The sequence below is a fragment of the Ochotona princeps genome, chromosome 28 (genome assembly GCF_030435755.1).
Source record: "Ochotona princeps isolate mOchPri1 chromosome 28, mOchPri1.hap1, whole genome shotgun sequence".
Taxonomy (NCBI): Eukaryota; Metazoa; Chordata; class Mammalia; order Lagomorpha; family Ochotonidae; genus Ochotona; species Ochotona princeps.
The window spans coordinates 11144261-11167354 of NC_080859.1; the positions used below are offsets into that span (position 1 = coordinate 11144261).

At 42.2% G+C, this 23094-nt stretch overlaps 1 protein-coding gene across 4 annotated transcripts in view; it reads left to right on the forward strand.

Moving 5' to 3' along the window:
* The first annotated feature begins 385 nt into the window (after positions 1 to 385).
* Positions 386 to 23094, forward strand: part of FAM81B (family with sequence similarity 81 member B) — a 44748-nt gene continuing 22039 nt past the window's right edge. Inside the window, exons 1-5 of one of the 4 annotated variants that reach the window (XM_058656370.1) lie at positions 386 to 536; positions 1165 to 1283; positions 4274 to 4338; positions 16418 to 16661; positions 18777 to 18895. In XM_058656370.1, the coding sequence (XP_058512353.1) occupies positions 527 to 536; positions 1165 to 1283; positions 4274 to 4338; positions 16418 to 16661; positions 18777 to 18895 (557 nt within the window). In that variant the 5' untranslated portion in view covers positions 386 to 526. Of the gene's footprint in view, positions 537 to 1164; positions 1284 to 4273; positions 4339 to 16417; positions 16662 to 18776; positions 18896 to 23094 lie in introns of those variants that run through there. The other 3 variants (XM_012927303.3, XM_058656371.1, XM_058656372.1) reach the window with 3 other exon arrangements.

The following is a 23094-nucleotide window of genomic DNA, read 5'->3' on the forward strand; positions in this document are numbered from 1 at the left end:
GCGTTATTTGTGAGCCTCTTCCCTCTGGCTGGATGTGTTGGTTCCTCACCTAGTGTCCCTGGTGGATGGCTGGATGTGTTGGTTCCTCACCTAGTGTCCCTGGAGAAAAACTGGGCCATGCTGAAGCATTTCTCATTCTAATTTGATTGGTGGAAACTGCTCTCATAACCAACCTCAAAGAAGGAATCAGGAGAAGGGTGTGAGCCATTGGTTTCATAAGAGCTACTTCCCACTCAAGGAGCTAAAGAAGTGAAGACCCAGGGACTTTTATAAGGAGCATTGAGGAAATCTCTGGATGCACCTAAGGCACCAGAGCCAAAGACATAGAACATGAGTGTCAACTCCACCTACGTCACAAATGCTTTGTGCAGTCACAATGCCGCTGAGTAACTGTCAGGAAGATGCCAAAGGAAGACTTTTGCTAGAACATAACCAAGACTCCTTAGTGCTTCAACTTTCTGAGAAAGAGAAGAAAACAAACCAGAACCACCAAATCAACTGAAAACAGAGTTGGGAAATCAAGGTCATGAGCTCAGGTATTTATTCCCTGAAGTATACAAGGTCACATTTATTTATTTGAAATACAGAGAGATAAATGAGATAAATGAGGGTCTAAATGAGATAGAGAGATCTTCCATCAACTGGGCACTTCCCTAATAATGGCCAGGCTGATCCCAGAAAGCAGGAATCCTCTTGGTCTCCCACTTGGGTACCAGGTGGAGTCATCTGTCACCTTCCTGGGAACATTAACAGCCAAAGGCCATATGGGATGCCAGTGTTAAGGGATGGGAAGTGGAGCATTAAAGACACCAGTAGGCCCCCATATGCAATGCTGGTGTGGCAGATAGCAGCTTAATCAGTTACACCACAATGCCAGCCCTCTAAAGCTTCTGCTTATATAAATGCTTGCAAGTTATGGTCATCGGACCAACTCTACACTTTTTGGATCCTGGGGGAATACAGTCAAAGTAGGGGATGGAAGAGGGCAAAAGTAAAACAAATTGTAGATTTCCCTTGAGGTTCCACCACAGGTTCAAAAACCACTGTCCATACTAAAAAAAAAAAAAAAATAGAAAATAAAAAATAAAAGAAAGAAGGAAATCCACCCTGTCACAAGTTCATTTGCCAGAGTTCCTAATCTAACTCAGCATTCTGGTTGCCTAGATACAGTTGTCAACAACAGTGTCTCCCCGACTGCGGAGGAACAGCAGCTGCCTGATGAACCTGATGGCCCAGCTTCCGACTCAGCCGCTGACCAAGAACAGAAAGCAAGTACTTTAGAAGTTCAGCCCCAAAATGGAATCTTTACTCAGCTTCCTTAGAGTGGAGGGTGGCTTAGGAAATTTCACGGGGTCCTGGCAGAATGGTTTCTCCTTTCACTCTGGCCATATCCCTAGCTTGTTCTGCCATGATCAAGCAGCTGAGAATGCCACTAATAAGCAAAAAAAAGAGGAAGGAAGAAAAGGATCTCAATTGGTCTACACATTATTTGGGCTGGTTTTTACTATGCTGACCTAAGGGTTTTTAAAAATTTGATCATGATGCTCTAAATAAAGATCAAAAGAAACCCTGATAACCTCCGGGTGCAGACTTAATCTCTAACAGAAAAAACAATGGTTACGTAGAATAGCTTCTTCATTAGTACTTGCTGTACCTTTTTCATGAACTAAAGTGGACATTCAAAACAAGCAGTGTTTTCAGACAATGCTTTGTAATTTCTCAAAACACCCGACTTGTGGATGCAGCCTCTGGGTTGCCTAATGCAAGTACTGCACAGCCCTGGGAGGTTGAGTAGTTGTGTCAGACTGTTTCCTCTTCTCCAAAATGAATTAATTAGACCTACCCTGCAGTCATTGCGAGGTGAGTAACTCACTTTGGTAACGGGCTGAGCAGGTAGGCAGAGCCCAGTCACTACAGTCTTTGAAATCTGCCTGATCTGGAGCAAGTCCATTACCTTCCTGGAGCCTTTGCTTTCTCACCTGTAATTAAGGGAGGGTTTCAGTTACAGAAGGTTACAAATGTCATTCATAAAGTGAAATACAGGAATATGTCAGAAAGCTCCTGGAAAATGGAATTAAAAGCTTATTTGGGGAAAAAAAGAAAAAACTATTGAAATCACAAGAGCAATCCTCCAAAGTTCATGGAATAATGCATTCTATGAAAGAAATTACACATGGATTTTAAAATTTTACACACCAATAGACTTATCTTTTAATCCCATTTTTCACCTTAATGGAATTAGAAGAAATTGTGCAATATTTTTTAAATGTTTATGGTCCACAGAGCCAAAAGGGATTATAGTATTTCCAAGTATTATTATGAAATTAGTGAAAATTCATTAAGAAAAAAACCCTACCAATCATCAAGCTTTTCGTGAAAAAGTTAGTGTTGATATTTACAACCTAGCAGTGGGTATGGGATATATCAGAACTATGTTAATTTGCAAAGAAAAGAATGTAAATACTGTCTCAGTTACATAAAAATGTATTAAAACAAGAAAATAATTATATTACAGTGTTAGCAGCAATAGGTGGTAGAATTTCAAGCAAGGCTGTTTTTAATCTGGATTTTACTTTTTTGTATTTTTACAAATTTCCCCTCCATTATGCTCAACACTGGTCACTTAGAAAGTGTGTCCTGGGTATGTTTTTAAAGGAATGCTACTTGTGGTCTTTCAAATAAGACATAAAAAATAATCAGGAGAAAAATAACAGAAATATCCAAGAGTTACACTCCAGCAGGAGGAAGGACAAAAATCCAGTGACTTAGCAACCTTGGACACATCATTTGTGGCACTATTTCACAATGCACAAATACTTACAGAGGGGTAGGAAAAGCCAAACCACCGAGACCAACCAGTTGTTGAACTACCAAAGATGGACTCCCACTGGCCAAGGGAGCAGTGAAGATGCAGGAGAAACGAGATCACAGAAGTAGGGGGAAACCCAGGGTCCACCATGCTTCCAGAAGGAAGCAGGAGACTGGACGGGCACCAAGGCAGAAGATCCGTCAAGTCCTCCAGGGAGTTAGAATGGCTGTCATCACATGGACACTGGGATACTGAGTAGAGCAGCAGGGCCATTTTCTCCATGAAGGCTGGGCCATCCAGCATCAGACCCCATTCCACAGTAAGGGACAGCCCAGTACCTGAGAGTCAAGGACTCCGTTCTGAGCAGCCATAATCTTATTGGGCTCAGTCAGGTGCACCGGACACCTGGCCTTTGTTTACTGCCTTGATAACCGACTTACCAAATCTGATTTTGGGTTGCTGTTACTGCTGTGTGTCTAAGAGGAAACTTTCTAATGGTTTTTTGGCTATCAATTAAAAAGAGGTGGTTCAGATATTTGCAAAACGAAGGATTTCCATGTATGCCTTCAGACATGTTGCCCATATGATACTTAGTAACATAAACCAAGAAAAAACACCCTAGGGATTTATTTGGTTTAGTTTTCTGAACTAGATAAAATACCACTCATACTTTTCTGGCTGAATTCAGTTCAGGGATAGGCTATACAAATTAACTAAAATTAACATAAAATGTAGCCTAATTCTTACACTTAACTGAAAAACAAAACCTTAGGAGTTTAAAGCATTTTCAGCATATGTAAAATAGCAAACACATTCGATATCCTCTTTCCTCAGAGAAATGCTGCCAAGTTACCAATTTACATGTAGAAAGAACTTTGTAAGTAGTATAATTTTATTGGACTAAATATTATCAGTTAAGTACTTATAAAACCCACTACACTTAATAGTAATAAAGTACGTATAAAGCTAAACTTTGTGCTTTTATTTCTCATTGATTTCATTCAATAAGCTTAATATCCCTCTGCTACAAAATAAAATTACCAAGACTAGTTTTCTAGTTCTGGGCTTCATATTTGAATCTTAACTGACCTCCTGAAAAATCAATATGTCATCAGTAACTCATTCTGTGAGAATGTCTTTGATAACTCAGCCAATAATCATTGGCTATTTTGTTTATGAATTATGTAGGAATAGAGGATTTTGGCTTTTCCAAAATGTTTTTTTCTGACTGTAATTTCATACCTATAAAATGCAGTTCTGTACTATCTCAGCAGAATTTATTTTGATTTTATTCTTCAGCTTTATGGCCATACACATGAGGCATGAGCAAGATTAACTGGACAGATTCTGTATCATTTACGGCATCTACTTTATTCAAAATAAAAACATAAAAAGCATAAAATACATCAGACAAGCCTGTCAAGTAGGAGATGATATATTTTAAATCAATGACCTTTGTTTTAGGTAAGATTATCTCCAACCAAAATGTCAACCAAGAACTCTACAGATCTAGTTGAATATGTTGACAAGTAAGTCTGAATTACAACTCATTTTAACAAAAATTTTTGTATCTGATTATTCAGAGATAAAAGTGCCTAAGGAGACTTCAGAGTTCCTCCAAATTAGTTATCTGCTTTCAGAAGAGATTCAGCCATACTGTTCCTTACAGAGCAAGATTTTGCTGTATGCAGGTTAATGGATTAAGTGTAAAGAACTAATACAGTTGTAATGCCTGAGGTCAATAATGAGTTAAATTGGATCAACTTCCTAGGGTGGAGCCTGCATGATCAAAGCACAATGTTTTCACTGAGAGCGATCAGAGGAAATGAAGAACAAAGACACTCCTTGGCCCTTTCTGTTCCACCATTCACTGTCCTCTTCAGACAGCAGACCCATGGGACCCTAAAAGCTGACCCTCCAACCATGGGCTTCATGAAGCAAACCTTCTTCCTAAGTAGCTTCTTTAAATAATTTGTTATAAGCCTTATGGCTTTTCAATACTATAAGTAAAATAATACAACATAGGCAATAAATGGCATATGACAACACCAAACTGATTTTGCAAAGAAATCAAATCTGTTAATATTCCATAATTTTAAAATTCAGGAGAATTTGAAATGAGTTAATCAGACTATCTTGTTTCTGTTGACTAAATAATGTCTACAAAAGACACTTTTGTACACTCAGAAATACAATATCCTATCACTGACAGATGAGGCGATTGTCCAAAAGACCCTAGAATTCTAGTTTACCACATTACTTCTAAGATTATTGATTTTAGTTGTTCCTCAGTCTCTAGACTTTAGCTCTTTCATTTACAAAATGAAGAGGTTCAACTAGAAGTTCTGCAGGGTCTATTTCATCTTTTAAGTAATCCAGATTGCAAAACATACATCAATGACCAGAGAAAAAAAGATAAACAAATGAGTTAATATGAACAAAAAGATCTAAATACTAGACTGATTTCAAAGCGTGTCTTTAACAAAGATAACATTTTTCAATTCTGATTTTCTTATTTGTAAAATCTGCACAACTAAGAACCTCCTTGTCCCTAAGCCAGTTAAACTTGTCCAAACAGCTCAGTTTGACCCTCCTTTCATGCACCTTATAACTTGAAATTGCTTATATGACTGAGTTCATAATTAAGATAAAGAAACCAAATATCATTAAAATTATTAGTGTTTAATAATTTGAATGAAAATTTTCTCAGTTAAGGACAATGAATGTGGCATACCCAAAAAATAATTATAAATGGCCATATTAACCATCAAGGAGAAAAAGATTTGCTCCTACACAACTTTATATAGCAAATGGAAAAAGGCATTTTTCTTCTGATCCATCCATTTCCAATATGAGCTTGTGCTGATTTTATTTAGCTCAGGTTGTGATCTGCATTCCAGCAGACAAGCGTAAACTGAGGAAATCCACAACTTTTTTTTAAAGATTTCTTAGATTCCAGATAAACAAAAAGCAACAACAAATAAGAGGCCAAAGATGAAAGCAATCTAGAATTCAAGGCAAAAGCATGATGATGATGTGGACCCGGCATTCGTTTCTACCTTAAGCACTGCCCTGTCTCACTGTCTAAACCGTGCATAGAGAACCAGCTACGCAGAGGCAGTTCTCGGTTTCCCCATTTATCTCCTACAACTGACTGAGTTCCCTAAAAGCAGAGGTTGCGTGGTTGTGTGCTTTTTGAAATCCCCACTGTAGTCTATCATGGTGTACTGAATGTGGATTCTTAATGAACTGAAGCTGACAGATTTAATGACTATTAATGGTAGAACAATTGAATTATTAGCTACTCACTAAATCTGCTATAAACAGAGCCCTAACTGGAAAAGCAAAATGGCATTTGGGCATATCAGTGCAGAGATTTTTAATGGAAATATTTAATCTCTCAAAATAAATAGTTTAAAAATAATTACATTTTTTAGATTATTGATTTCCAAGGAATACTATGAAAAAGTTATTACGCAAATAGGGCTCTTAGAGTAGTAAAAGTCATTATTAATTCATTAAACTATTTGACTATATCAGGTGTAGACTTAAAATATGAGGGTACCTCAAGAAAGGTTCATGGACAATGCATATTATAAAGATTGCCCACACAAGTCAAGAGTTTTTATACCAAAATAAACTGAGCTTTTAACTCCATTCTGTTGAACCTTTTGAAGTACCCTTGTGTTTGTGTGCATGTGCACATACACATCTGCACTTATAGGTAATACAAACAATAATAAATTTCCAGGGCAAAAAACGGTAATACATATGGTATGGAGAAGTTGGGCTATAAATACCCATGTTATACACTGTTTTTCACAGGACCCTTCCTGGAGCCACATGCATACATATCACAATTTTTTATACGTTAGATCCTATTAATAATGCATGGAGCAGGGACGGGAGAGGCCTTGCAGTCATTGACAGGACAAATGTGACATTATACTAAATGCAATCAATTCTGATTTCTGCATTTGTTCATTGATCCATGAGGAGCAGAGGAGTGGACATCTGCTGACTCTGACAGTAGAGCCAATTCTCCTCTAAGCTTAATTGAATAGAAAATCAAAGCCATTTTTTTCTCTTGTTCTTTTTCTTCCACTGGTAGAAGGAACACTAATGGAGCCCAGGTTACCTTTGATCTCCTCTTGGATCTGACTCTGCTATGTGTTGACCTTGGGAAAGTGAAAATTTGTTTTCTTTCCTGGACAATCTCTCCATCCTCTAGAAGTGGGCTGGGAGGTTCCAAGGATCTGAGACGAGGAGTCTGTGTCCCAAGGTTTATCTGTGCTGGAAGTAAGATCTAGATTTCCTTTCCAGGACACAGATAAGAATGTTGCCATATTAGCTCTTTGTGACCTCTTGGGAAGGAGAAGATTAATGTTGCCTTCTGTCCAGAGGTTCAGAGTTCAGGATGGGGCAGCCTCATTAGTCTGAAGTTCAGTGGAAATGGGTCATGGCCAAACTTGAAGAGGCATAATCAGGAAGCGAAGAAACTAGGTCAAACTCAGATTAAATAACCCTCTATGAGGACCATCTTCCTAGAAGGAACTCAATCACCTAAATACCTCCCACTGGTCTCACCTCCTGGTTTCCAGATTAGGTCAAGACTCCAGCTTAGTCGATCAACCATTAGCATTAATCCATTGACTGCTAACCTAACTTTGGGCTTAACCACCTGTACGTGTTTGGGAATCCAATTCCTGTATATGCTGTATGGATTGCCTCCACTTGCTACTCTAACTAAACCCATGGTCTCACATCATTCTTCTATATAATAAAGCAGAGGGTTAAGATTTAACAACATACATAGAACTTAATTTTGAATGGAAAACTAATTTCTTCCTATTCATCTATTTTCATTTTCTTTTAATTGACTCTCCTATGTGGGTTGAAGGTGATAAGGTCTCATCACAAAATCAAATATCACTGAGGTTTTCAAAAGCTGGTGAGTGCAAATATTGGCAACAAATATGTATTAAGCACCTGTCATATGCCAGGGGCCCATGCTAGACACATGGAGAGTCAGTGAATTAGACAAAGATTAGTGATCTCATGATGTTTCTGGAAGGAGAGATAGGTCATTGGACAGGGAGGGGTTCAACGAGAAGTTGACCTCCAAGTAAAGGCCAGCACCTGAGGGATTTTGGCCCCAGAAACATCTGGGGGAAGAGCAAAACTTCTGAGGCAGGAACATTCCTGCGGTGCGGCAGGAGCAGAAAGGGGGCGAGTAGGGCTAAAAAAAGAATGAGTACAAGCCTGAAGGACAATAGCATCTAGCCTTGGACTTGAACATCTCTGGATGGAAGTGATCTCTGCCCAGGTGGGTAGTTCTAAGTTTCCTGAACCAAAAGGAATCCAGCCAAACTGATGTTATTGTGTACTGAGGATTTTCCCAAGTTGATATCTGTCTCTGAAATCTCTCAGGGGTATGTTGTGGGAAGATGAGCATCTGGCTAAGAGCCAAAGAGTATTTCCATATAAGTATGGAAACTTTCCACAGGTCAAATGAATAGAATAAATGCTTTATGATTTCTCCTTGAGAGAAAATGGCCTTAAAAGTATTCATCTCAAGGCTTTCTGAGCATCGTGGCTGATGCTGTGATATGGGATTTCATTTGCTGGCTGATAAAGACAGACATTTCACATTGCAACACATGGCAGAAGCCAGTTGAGTGTTCATGGACAGGCATGGCTGGTTGGATGGCACTACCTTCAACATACTACATTCTTTTCTTTTGTCTTCTTTCTGCCGCCCACCAGTACTGGGGATCACTACCCACAGTGGTACCCATATCAGTCTGAGCAAGAGCCACCCAACTGATACTTGACCACTTCCCATCCCACAGGCCCCTTGAGTCTTGTTACATCTGAGTTTCTGCTCAAGCATAAGAACCCCATTAAGATGTGCCTCTCAGTGCCCCACACATATAGGGGCCCCCGATTTCACAGGTCCCTACACATAGGGAGGACATGAAAATTCCATGGAGAGATGTGAGCCAAGCAAGAAAAGGTGACAGAAGATGAAAAATTATGATGTTGGAAGCATATTAGATATCAAGCAGGACAGGGTGTTTAGCCTAGTGTTACAACAAAAAGTAAAACGCCATGTCCCACCACAGAGTATCTGAGTTCAAGTCCCAGCTTCATTCCTGATTTCAGCTTCCTGCTAATGCAGACTAGGAGGTGGTAGATGGCTGAAACAGTTGAGCCCCTCATGCAGTTGGGAGACCTGGATTGAGAACCCATTTCCTGGCTTCAGGCTGACCCAGACCCAGCTACTGTGGGCACTGAGGAGTAGACCAACATGTGGAAGCTATTTCTAGTTCTTAATTGAATCTGTTTTTAAAGAATTCTTTAAAGCAGATTCACAGAGAGGAGGATAGACAGAGAGAATATGAAAATCTTTCATCTGCTGGTTTATTTCCCAAATGGCTGCAAAGGCCAGCGTTTGGGCCAGTCTGAAGACAATGTTCTGGAGGTTCAGGGCCTCCACATGGGTACAGGGTCCAAGCACTTGGGTCATGATCTGCCACTTTCCCAGACACACGAGCAGGAAGCTGATTCCGAAATAGAGCAGCCAGGGCTCCAACCAGTACCTACATGAGATGCTAATGCTGGCAAGTAGAGGCTCAACCATCCCCTAAAGATTAACGAAGCAGAAGAATAAACACTTCTTATTCCTCTGAGAAAAAGGCGAATATAAAAGCAAGGGCCACTAACTGTATTAACTAAGGACAGACAAGAAGAACACTAAGAAGTGTCCCATGGAGTCACTGATGATATCTAAGCCTCAATTTCTTCCTAATTAAAAAAAAGAATTTACATATGCCACATAATATCACAGTAATGGGATGGTGTGTATGGAAGTGATGTGCTGACTAAGCACTCAATGGAAACAAGGTAACATAATATCTTTTCTTCTGAAATAGGAATATGCCTCAAACTACTTATTAATTTCCAGGGTTTCCATAACACCAACTGAGTGGGTTAAACCAGAAATTTATTGTCTCACAAAGCAGGAGAAGTCTAAAAGTCAAGGTATCCCCAGGACCGATTCCTTCTGCAGACTCTCAGGGGCACCTGCTTCCTGTCCATGCCTCTGCTCTCCCAAGGACCTCTGTTGAACCTTGGTGTTCCTGGCTTACAAATGCATCCATGTATTCTCTGCCTCCTTCCTCATGTTTTCCCCAAGGCTCTGTTCTCTTAGGGCCATCTGTAAGGATACTAATCTACCACCCACTTCCTCCAGTTTGACCTCACCTGTGGTGTTCACATCTGCTGTGACTCCTTACAAATAAGTTCACATTCCCAGGAGCTGGACTTTAAGATGTCAGCCTATCTTCTTTTTTTTTACTTTTTTTTTATTAATTATTATGCATTATGTGACAGTTTCATAGGCTCTGGGCATCCCCCCACCCCTCCCCACGCCCCTCCCCCCTGGTGGATTCCTCCACCTTGATGTAGTATTACAGTTCAAATTCAATCAAGATTCTTTCCTTGCAAACATATACCAAACATAGAGTCCAGCTACTTATTGTCCAGATGGGTCGAACAGTTTCTTGGGGAGACCATTTCTGGTCCAAACAGCCTATCTTCTTGTCACACAGCTCAATCCATAGCCCTATCTCATTTAGCAATGGTCAGAAGAACATAAACATATGGCTCTTGTTGACGTCTCAAAGCATTTCCGGTACATTCTTTAAAATGATCCCCTCTGCCAGTTGAGCAGGGCAGGAGTCTCTCTCTCCATGGGACAGAGGAGAAAGCCTTCCCTGGGCAAAACTAAGGTTCAATGCAGTGAGTGGGAGTGGCTGCTTGGGCTAATGACTGAGACTCCAGCAGCCCTCATCAGAGTGAGTAGATTTGACTCCTGGCTCTGACTTGACCTCAGCTTCCCATGAGTGCAGCAGACCTTGGGAGGCAGCAGTGATGATCCAAGGAGGTCCTGGCACCGCTGGGAAAAGCCTCAACTGAATTCTCAGATCCAAGCTTTGTCTCTGTCCCAGGCCCAACATTCCAAGTGTTTGGGGAATGAAGCAGCAACATGGACCTGCAGTTGCTAAACCTCTACCTCTCAAATTAGTTTTAAAAAAGGAAAACAGTTGATATTTTAAAATCACTTTAAAGAAAATAAGTGGCAAAGACAACGTAATCCAGGTCTCCTGCTGTTCTTTCCCTGGGAGTCTCAGATAAAAACACATTATCTGTCTCCCCAAAAGGAACCAGGCAACATGGGGAAGCACCCCAGCATAGCTAGCAAATGCCATGGGCATTCTAATCAGTAGTTTAACAATGTGCTGCTGCACATTCCACACATTTGACCCACACCTGTGCCCCAGTTACACCCTGCCCTCATTCACCCGGGGTCTGGGTTCAGAATCTTTGCAATCAGATCCAAAATGCTACTGAACAGGAAGGAGTGTGCATAGCCTTTCTCTGGAAAGGATTCACAAGCAAGTCTCAGATGGCCCCGTCTCTTCCTGGCTGTGGTACTGTCTGGGGGCCTCTCTGTCCCAACCCCACTGTCATTGGTTTGTATTTTCCTACACTCTTTCCACCAAAGCCTGACCTGTCTCCCTGGTCCCGTCTGAGCATTCTGTACTTGTCACACACTGAGCTGCAGCCTTCTGCGCCGCTGTATATACCTGCCAGGAAGATGTCATAAAAGGCAGTGGAGAAATCGCAGCAAATTGTTTCATCACCTTCACCGCTCACACTCAGATTATTTTGGGGAGACATCAAAAGGATCTCTAAAATCTCACTCCATAATGTTGTACAGGACTCAGCACTCAGAAGGCAAGCCATCAGTCAATAGAAGGACAAATGGTGGCCTTCAGGGACACCCAGTGGTCCCAGAGATGGGCTTACATTTTCACATCTCTGTCTCTGCAAATTTTAGGCTACCAAATCAGTGATCAGAATTTCCAAAGTAAATTTAGCGCTGAATTCACAAGAACAGAACAGGCAGAGGAGCACAAGGCTCCGTGTACTGATGGCGCTGCCAGCAAGAGCACAGCTGCCATACCTCACACCGAGCTGCACACAAAGAGAGAGGACTCAGAGTTTCTGCAAAATCTGTTCAGATGCAGCTGTCTGCAACACGACCCTGGGTCTTGGTACAGCTGACATCTCTCTGCAAGGCCTAGAAATGTTCCCTCCTGTAGTTAGGGAACTCCATCTGGACTAGTCAGAAATATTCAGTTATTTCTTTCTCTCGCAGTTAAATTTAGAGAGTCCATTGGTATAACATTACTGATAAAAGTTTTTTCTCTCTCTAAAAAAAAAAAAAATGTACTGGTTTCCTTAAACCATATAGGTACCTACATCTGGTTTCCATGAAAGGTCTTGGGTTTTGTTTTAATATTATGTATTTGAAAGGTGGAGTTGCAAGCAGAGACAAAGAAATCTTCCATTCACTGGTTCACTCCCCAGATGGCCACAATAACAGGGGTGTGATCAGATCAAAGCTAGGAGCCTGCAACTCCACTGGGTCTCCTATGGGGGAAAAAGTTCTTGAGCCAGCTTCAGCTGCTTTCCCAGGCACATCAGCAGGGAGCTGAGTGGGAAGTGGAACCAGCAGCACTCAAACAGGTATGCACATGGAATTCCAGTGTCCCCGGCATGGCTCAATCACAATGCCAGCCACAGGCCATGGTTGTTAATCTTTTGGATAGCCTCATAGTTTGATTAATGCTATCATTAGGAGTTTCTCTTAGAAAATCACAATGTTCATGTGTTCTTCAGTTTTGCATTCGGAGAGTTAATCAGAAAACAATCTTCCCTTATGGAAGTGCAAAAATATGTGTGGTTCAAAAGGCTAATACTCTGCCTTCAAGCACTGGCATCCCATGTGGGTACCAGGTCACACCCCAGTTGTTCTACTTCTGATCCAGCTCCCTGCTTATGGCCTGGGAGGGCAGTGCAGAATGGCCCAGGTTCCTGGGATCCTGCCAGGGAGAAGCTCCCAGCCTCAGATTGGTTCCGATCCACAAGTGCAGCATTTGGGGAGTGAACCAGCAGATGGAAAATGGCAGAGATTCAACTACTTGAGATCACCTGCTGCCTCCCACATAGAGATCTAACTACTCAAGTCACAAGCTGGTGAGCATTCGTGGGAAGCTAGAATTTGGAGCACAACTGGGACTTAAACACATGCACTCCAACAGGTGTTGCATGTGGTATGTTCACTGCTGTGCCAGACACCTGCCTCAGAGATGATTGTATTCCTTATCTATTCATGTGTGGCAAAGTATCCCCAAAAGTCAGTGTAATAAATATTTGTCTCAGTTTCTATGGCTCAGGGACTGAATTATGGCTTACCACATGGGTCCCTTCAACTCTGGATTTCAGGAACTCTCATTTAAGTTGTCAGCTAGTGCCGGAGGCGTCTCCAGGCCTCGCTGGTTGGGGCTGGCACACCTTGCTCCCACCACACTCCACTCCCACCCGATACTCCTGTTGTAAGATCCCCACAGCACTGTTCAGCCAGGCAGGATTCACCCAGAATCAGTAAGGAGAGTGGGGAGGAGAGCATACACATTGAAGGAAGCCAATCATCATGGGGCGGGGCATGCTACAGACAGCAAGAAGCACAACAGGAGTAGCTTGGTCCTTCTAGAGGTTTCCCTATAAGCCAGGGAGCGAGGCCCTAATGCTACTCGGAGCTGTCAGCATTTATGTGCCCTTTGCCCTTACACTAAATAGCCCTCTCCTTTTGCCTAACTGACCTTGCTCTCTGTTCACTGAAATTCTGACTTTGTTCATCTTTGTCTTAAGGCAATTGTTAGTAAGTAGCCTTCTTCTGAGTCTTGAATGGTCAGATGAAGTTCACGTAGCTCTGAAACCATGCAACTTGGCTAGTGAGACTGCAGTACAAGAGCACGAGCTTTGCAAGGGTGACTTGAAGGTGAAGGATGCAGAGCCCCTTCTAAGAGGGTGATGCAGCCCAGCCCTCAGAGAGTGTAGCAGTGAAGGCTGATTCCACTACTGCTGTTCTACTTCCAATCCGGCTCCTGGCAGGAAAGCAACAGAAAATGGCCCAAGTGCTTGGGCCCCTGACACCCAGTGAGAGATCCAGATGAAACTCCTGGCTCCTGGCTTCAGCCTGCCCAAGCATTGTTCATTGCATCCTTTTCAGGAGTGCACCAGCTAATGAAGATCTCTCTCTCCCTTTCTCTCCAACTCCACCTTTCAAATGAATAAAGATTTTTTTTAAATATTTTTATTGCAAACTCAGATATACAGAGAGGAGGAGACAGGGGGAAGATCTTCCATCTCCAAGTGACCACAATGGTCAGAATTGAGCCAATCCAAAGCCAGGAGCCAGGAGCTTCTTCCAGGTCTCCTACACAGGTACACGGGCCCAAGGACTTGAGCCATCTTTGACTGCTTTCCCAGGCCATAGGCAGGAAAGTGGATGGGAAGCAGTGCCACCGTGTTTAGTACCAGTGCCCATATGGGTTCCTGGCACATTCAAGGCAAGGACTTTAACCAGTAGGCTACTGCGCTGGGCTATAAAAAAATATTAAAATTGGGCCCGGCAGCATAGCCTAGCGGCTAAAGTCCTCGCCTTGAACGCCCCTGGATCCCATATGGGCGCCAGTTCTAATCCCGGCAGCTCCACTTCCCATCCAGCTCCCTGCTTGTGGCCTGGGAAAGCAGTCGAGGACGGCCCAATGCATTGGGACCCTGCACCCACGTGGGAGACCCGGAAGAGGTTCCAGGTTCCTGGCTTCGGATCGGCGCGCGTCGGCCCATTGCAGCTCACTTGGGGAGTGAATCATCGGATGGAAGATCTTCCTCTCTGTCTCTCCTCCTCTGTGTATATCTGGCTGTAATAAAAAAATGAATAAATCTTTAAAAAAATATTAAAATTGAGTTTATAAAAACTTATTATGGTACAAAACAGCTAGAAATTTTAGCCTAGAGAAGTCTTCAAGAGGTCCCACAAAATGGCACATTATGTAAAATATCCAGCTCAGCCTTCTCATAGACTCAGAATACCATGGGAAAACTTCTAGAGTATCTTTTTCTCCAATGGAACTGGGAGAGGTGGTGACAAACTCAGCTGGGTTATATAGTCTCGACCCTCAATTTTTCCCATCTGGGAAATGGGCACAATATTTCACAGGGGAACAGAAACCGTGAATCTCTAAGGTTAAAGGTCACACACTGAGAGTGAACCAGCAAGTCTAAAGGCACCTGGGAGCGGCATGACTGCTCACTGGGTGACCTTGGACATCTGCTCATTATTCTAGGTCTTGATTTTGTTCTATAGCCCTCTTGTTCCATAACCAAACAAGCCTCCTTGGTTAGGTCACTGTCTGGACTTCTGTCGCACATCACTAAATATAGCTCTGCAAAAAACTCACGTTTGTGATCTTCCCTAAAGCTTGCTGTCCCCAAGGAATTCTCACTTCCAAGCAAATCACAACAAATAGCTCCTTTGGCTTCTGCAAAGGGAACAAGGATGAATTCTTGGGCCTTTTTTTTTTTATTATGAGCCAGCAAGTAGGACAGCAATCTTTTAAAGACATATGCTACTTCCATCGACGAACATAGATCTAAATAGTCATCTCCTAGAGGAAGGCAGCTTTGACTTATTTTACTTCACAGCCTCAGCCAAGGTGGAATCTCCTCTAAGTTGATGATGTCTCCTTCCAGTTACCCACATGCAATACTTTGCTACACTCATAGGTGTCTTATAGGAGGGATCCCTGGTAAGGTTGCAGGATGTGTGTGGGTATCATCCTGGCTCTGTGAAACCAACAGTTCTGTGACCTTGAAATTGGTCTTCAAATGAAAGCTCCAAGTTCAAGAAACCAAGCCCCACTGGCTCCTAGGTTAGGAAGACAAAGAGGAAGTTTAGAAGTATTCCAGACACTTCTATAGTGAACAGTTCTCAGATCCATAGATGTAGTGGTATATTGTCATGCTGGTGTGTACAGAAATCAGAGCTTTGTCCAAGTGCAGCCCACTTTCAAAGTGCTTTAGCACCTGGGCCTTGGAGGATATAATTTGACTACTCTGAACTATTTTCTCACCTATAAAAAAACACTATTAGATATCTGATGACACATAATGAAAATCTCCAAGAAAACAAAATAGGCAGTGTTTTCCAAATTTGACCAGTCAGTTCTTGTTAATGAGCTCTCTTCCTAATTTCAAAGTATGCAATTTGAAAAGGTCCCTCCCTAACAGTCACTTCTAAGACATATGAACTTGAATATTTTCTAGGTTAAAGTAGAATTATTTATGCAAAAAGTGAGAGGATGAATATAAAGGTAAGTGTCTCCGAAGGTTTCTAGCAGCATATTCCTTCACAAATCATCACCACTTTCCCACTACAACCAGTTTGCCTTGAGAATGTCCCATCATTGTATAAAAGACCAATTCTTGCTTGGGAAGGAGAAAAAGTACATCATACTAGATCAAGTCAGTTAGATTAGCTTCTTAGACATAAACCAAGATTCTCACCATGCAAATGAGGATGTGGTCCCACTCTCACGGGGTAAAAAATAAAGTAGTATAGGTGAGACTTCCCATCTGGTTCCAGACTCCTCCAGCTCCTCTAACAGCTGTGATGTTCCCTTTCCTGAATAGGGGTCCTGCTTTCCTTCCCATCATTGCAAACCCTCAGACAAGCCAGCTGGAAGAACGATTGAGCAACCAGGAGCGCACCATCACTTTCCTCCTTGAGCAAGCCTTCCGCATCAAAGAGGACATCTCTGCTTGTCTCCAGGGCTCCCACGGCTTCAAAAAGGAGGAATCGCTGGCCAGGAAGTTACTGGAAAGCCACATCCAGACCATCACCAGCATTGTCAAGAAACTCAGCCAGAACATCGAGGTAACTAAATTCCCCCTCTGTTGGCATCACAGATTAAGACCAGCAACCACCAAGGCCACGGTCCGACCAGAGAAATATGTTGCCTTTGTTTAACCAGTCAGAGTTTCGCTGCCCCAACTGAAACAGTTTTTCAGGGTTTTGACTGCCCACGAATTTCCCATATCACAAGACACTCACATGCAAAAAGCCTGCTTTGTACATCTGCTTTCTGACAGCAATGGCAACTACTCAACATTATGTTAGACATCATGCTCAGCTGCTCGTGTTAGTCTAGATCTGTAAGATTCTACTAATCATCTTATTTGGATGCTTTCATCATGCTTCAGTATGCTTGTGCATAGGCCAGTGAAAATCTGTTCCTCTGAACTCATTCACTAAACCCTAGGGTGTAGTTCTTTCTAGTCTTTGCAAATATTCTAGCCTAAGATTATGTCTGTCAGCAGAGTTTTAAATATTACATAAAGCCTTTCGTGTCACTAAAAACTCTTTGCATGAACCATACACCCTGACCTGTTTAATGACCCTGTTAATGATGAATTACTTGTGCATAACTCTGGGTCCACATTCGAATTGCTTCTACAGTCCATTTCTAAAAGTAAAGTCACTGGGGTGTAGACACTGAAAACCCTGGAGATACTGTCAAATTGGTTTTAAGACAGTTTGTACAAATTTATACACTTCCATTAGCACTATGAGGATGTTTTTTTCACTGTGCTTTTGCCAGCATTGAGATTTATTGTTTTAACCTTTTCTAATTTGATGGGATGGAAATGACACATCGGGTTGACCAAGGGTGTGGAATCTACTTTTGTCTCTCCCCTCGCTGATACATGACACTCCTAATAAACAGCGTAACCCTTTCTCATGCAGGTCAGTGTCTTTGTTCCATTTCTCAGGGTTGCTTGGTGCTACATCCCTGCTACACTGATTCCAAACATCTTTGAGATGTTTGAGTACCTAGCACAAGTTCCCTTTCTTCACCATGCAGGAAGGAAAAACACTTATATATATCAAAAACACAAAAACTCCAACTATTATCTTCAATTAAGGCTTTATTTGCTCTTAGTTCTTTCAACCTGCCAGTCACATTGGCAAAATCTGCACATACTCTGAAATTATCAGAAAAATCACTCTCTGCCTTGTAAGCCTTGCAAAGATCATTCAAACATACTCCAGGCCTTTGTCACGTATGATCACTATACACTCCACACTACGCATCATAAATTGTTGTTTTCTGCAATTCCATACCCTCACCTTTTTTAGTAAACACACATTGTTTTTACCTGTCATCACTGAAATTTGCTTGCATGTCAAGTCAAATACAACGTTCTATGAATACAGAATTTTTTCTAAATTTATCATTATAAATGCATTTATCATTAATTATAAATGAATGTATCATTAAAAATAATTATAAATACTGTTTCATTTGGGATTTATAGAAATTAAAAACCACCATTCGAAAACATCAAAAGTTTAAGATATGAGCAGCAACACTCAAACACAAAGCTGGATTACACAGGACCACACCCGGACCACACGTGAGCCGTAGTAGTAGTTCCTTCTCTCGTTTTCTAGACAGTCTAAGATGATACAGCCCTTCCATGCCACCTGTAGGAAACCGGTTGATTTCCATTTCCTTTTCTTGGTTATTAGCTTCTTGGCAATTCTGAATCAATCCGCAAAGAACCCTGCCTGATACCAAATTGAAACATCCCTTTTGCTAAACCAACTGCCAATTGTGAAATAGGCTTTGTATGAGAAGCTGTTCCAGAATGAAAACCAAATGGCAACTCAGGACCACTTGAGCCCAATCGCTGCATTCTCCCTGGCTCACATATCAATTAGGGAAGATTGCAAACAAGCTGCTGCCCATATTTTCACACTGGGAGAACACACAGGAATCCTGTATTTCTAGCTCGCATTGCACACAGCTGCCCCCACCTGCTGCCTCCTTCAACACAGAGCAGGGGGCTCCTCTGAGTCAGCTGTTCCCACTCATTTACACCCTCAGCCTGCCTAGCACACACATTCAATTTGTTAATGTCTGCTTTACCTGGTGTTTTCTTGTCCAAGTCACGGGAAATTAATGGAAATTGTCACTCACCATTACAGATTTTAGAAGACCAAATACGAGTTCGAGATCAGGTGACCCAAGGAGCCAATTTTGCAGTCCACGATCTGAACATCAAACACGTTCACGGAGTTGGAGATCTTCGAGGAAGAGTGGCCAGGTGAGAAGACGTAACATCAATGCATGTCCAGTTCCTAGCCACTGAAATCTCATTCCTAAACAAGTTTTCTATAGGGAATCTTCAGAAAGTGCATGGAAAATGCACGTTATGAAAAAAACATACATGGATTCTGAGAAGTTGATTTTACACCAAAATAAACTCACGTTTTAATTCCATCTTCCATCCATAGTGAGGATATTACCTAGTATATAAGCTATTGGATCTAGTGAGACAGTAGTTGAGGTAGCACCCCATAGAACTGTGAAAAGCCTCACAATGCCAGTGAATCCAGTGCAATGTCCAGCTTGCAGTAGAGAAGTGGCCAGAATCCTTTTGATATACCCTTCCTGCTCACATGTCAACATCCTCAGAGAAACACACCCTCACCACATTTATTTCTGCAGGCCTGTCAAATTCTAATGAGTACACTTAGGCAAAGATCACATGCTTAAGTCCAGGAAAAGGGATTGACTAGCATATGGAAAAAGTCTCAAATGACATCTTTGGGATGCATTTTTCTGAATCAAGAAAGTTAATGCAATGCATTTCGGAATCAGTCTGTAGGTGTGACAATGATAGCCCCTGTCTGACCCTTGTGTCATAGATGCCTCAAGCGGTTCAACAACCCCCCCATCTACATCTCCTGCCATAACCCCTCTACTCTCCCCTCCACGTCCGTCTTGTCACACCTCTCTGAAGTGTTAACCTTCAAATGAGATCTCCGTGATTAACACCCAAGCCAACCCCCACTCCCCTCTTAGTCCACTTGTGCTGCTATAACCAAACACATGAGAATAGGACACAGCTAAGAAAAAACATTTTGTTTTCTCACCGTTCTGGAGCCTTGAAGTTCAAGATCAAGGGGTCAGCAGGTTCCTTGGTCTAGTGAGGGACCCAACTTCTTGAGGGGAAAAAACACTGCATCCTCCCAGAGCAGCAAGAGAGCTCTGCAAAGGCAGACTGCCCAGATCCTGCGGAGCCTTTATATGGGCCTTATCCCACTGCAGCAGGAGGAACCCTCAAGGCCTAATTAAGACCTAAAGTACCTCGTAAAGGTAATTAGACATCACCACGTTGGCATCACCTGAACCATGGAGAGTGCTCATTGCATTAACTCAGCAACAGTGATGGAAGCCCTTACCACAGGCCAGGCAATTTGCCAGGATTCAGGCACCTGATCCCCTTTCCAAGGCTGTTCACAGTCTCCCCAACTAATTCAAGCTGCACCCAGAAGTAGGAAGCTGATGGTTACCCTGAGAGTCCAGGGAGATATGAGAAGGTCCAATCAGATGGGACCACACTGAGGCTTTCCTAAGAAATAAAGCTCTGAGCGTTTGTTCCAGACTTCTTCACGTGGCAAGAGTAATGTGGAGAATTTAGGAAAGGATTGCAATCAGTTTCAAGGTTGCACCTGTGAGACTAGTATTCGAGTAATGGTGTCTCAGAGTATGCATTTAAGAAGAGATGAAGGTAGCAAGAGGTCCCAAGTTGGCAGATGAGAGGGACTCTGTGGGCTTACGTAAAGGGTCCAGCCTTGTGAATGGTCATGGGATGACTTGGAGTAAGAGGAGAGCTGTCCTGTCTAGTGACATTGGTAATAGCTGAATTAGTCGGGGACAGAAAGGCAGCATGATGGTCAGAGAATGGTGAGTGCAGCAATTCCAAAGAGGACAAGGGCCCAAGCTAAGCACTGCTCATGGACCTCCCCAGTACGACAGACCACACAGCCTGGAAGGCACAGTGCTTACAAGATAAGTACACAGGGCTCGGCAGCGTGGCCTAGTGGCTAAGGTCCTTGCCTTGATCCCATATGGCCGCTGGTTCTAGTCCCGGCAGCTTCACTTCCTCTCTATCTCTCCTCCTCTCAGTATATCTGACTTTGTAATAAAAATAAAATAAATCTTTAAAAAAAAAAAAAAAAAACAACAACAAAAAAAAACAAGATAAGTACACAAACAAGCATGGAAGATGAAGTGCGAGGGAGAGGCGAGGGTAACCAGCAACGCTTCTGGATTAGGAACTGGTTAAGTATCTCTTTGAGACAGAACCCAGAAATGAACAGTCTGGGTAAAGGAGTGGCTAGTGAAATGGAGACCAACAAAGTGTATGATTGTACCATGGTGTGTATGAGCAGTCTATGGGATCTTTAAGTATGAAGGTCAAAGTGGTAGAGCTGTCTATGCCTGTAGGAAAGTGAGCTTACAGGGGTCTAGTGGGTCCATAACATTAATGATTCAGTGGCTCTGGGAAAGATTTAATAGTTCTGGAATGTGGCTGTATGCCCCTAAAAAAAATAAGATACTGAAGCAGGCATGTGGCTAGCTGCATGAGCATCTACTTGGGATGCCGTATTTCACATCAGAGTAGGCAGGAGGAAGCCCTAACTCAGCCTTCCTATGAAGCTTCCTGCAATTCACCAGAGAGGCTCCAGGAGAGAGATGAGCCCCTGACATCCCTGTGGGGGACCTGAATGGAGTCCCAGGCTCCTGGTTCCAGCCTCGCCCAGCCCCAGCTGTGGTGGGCGTTTGGGAGGTGACCAGTAGATGGAAGATTTCTCTCTCTCCCTTTCCCTCCTGTTTCCCTCTCTGCATCACTCTGCCTTTCAAACAAATAGATAATAAAAAAGAAACATACCATCTAGGAAATAATACTCACAGTTAGAAAACTCTTATGGCTAAAATAATTGACAATCCGGGGGGAACTATATATATAATTTTATATGTAAACAAATGAAATGTCTTATTTAATACTTACTCCTACATTTCATACACATCAAATGTTTAAAGTTATTAAGCAATACATAAAAAATAAATGCCAGCAGATCTAGCTCCTTGCAAAGATAAACACCAAATTCCTGTTTTAAATACAATACGATCAAATCCATCTTGGTGGCGTACTGAAGATGTTTTTGTCGTGTATTCTTTCTTGTAAACCACTTTTAAACATATTATTTTACTTTTGTCAGTCTGGTTTTCTACACAAGACAAAGAACAAATGGATTCATTCTAAAGCCACTGGAAAGATCGATGAAAGATGAGCGCAATTCTTTCTCTGCTCTCATCTCTGTCTTCCCTTCCTCTTCAATCTTATGCAGTGACTTTAGGACAAGGTCTTGTTTTTCCTTGAAATGTCCCCTTTTATGGAAAATTTCTGAAATCTATTTGGAAATCTGAGACAGAAACTGGCAGTAATCCATGAGACTTAAAATTCACCCTTCCTCTTTCTGGGTTCTTCTCTGTGCTGCTGCCAGACAAATGACTAATGGACACGCTAAGGCAGATTGATCACTGGTCTCCCACGCGTAGTGACCTTAATACCAATAGTCATTTTGGCACAAGCAAAATTATGTTGATTCTTTTAATATAATCCCTAGCAAATATTTTACTGCTTCATCAGGCAGGCTCAATATTTAATAACTGCAATATACTTTGGGTTTTTTCATCATAATCTCCTATTCCAATTTAAAAGCAAGTACCTCCAATGAGGCTCTCAAGGTTGCTCAACCTGCCTTTGACCCACTCTCTTTTATAGATAGGTCTGAAGTGCAAAAACAGAAAAGGGGATTGTGCAAAAGGCACCCCGTAGATGTGGATGGGATTTATTTGTAGCCGCAGCCAGAAGCAACCTCAACCTACTCACCATACTTGGCTCTTTGGGACTCCAAGGCAAACCTGTGTGTTAAAAAATGACACACTGTGCTAACATGTGATGAAAAGCACAAATCATGTCTTTAGAGAGAGACCATGATGGCTTCCTAAAAACAGAGATACTTTTAGAAGAAGAGAATAAAAACCAATATTGTACTCCACTCTTCTTACTTCAGACATTTCAATGCCAGTGGGGGAAAATACTAAAAGCAAGAAGTCTAGTTTTAATGCAACATGGAAGTTGCCACAATCACTGTCTTAATCCATTTTCTTGATGCCATAAGAGAATATCTGATGTTGGATGCTTTAGAAAGTAAAAAGGTTAACTTGGCTAACAGTTTTGGAGGCTGAAAGTCCAAGAGGGCAGCACAATCTGCCCAGCCTCTGGTGAGGACCCCAGATGCACCTCAAAACAAGTGGAAAGGGAAATGGCCACGTGTAGCAGGGGACAGGCAGAGGCTCGGCGTGTGGGCTGGCGTTGAGTCACATGAGAGCTACATTAATCTCTTGACATTCTTGATAGCCAATTGGTTCCCATCTCTTAAAGGTCTC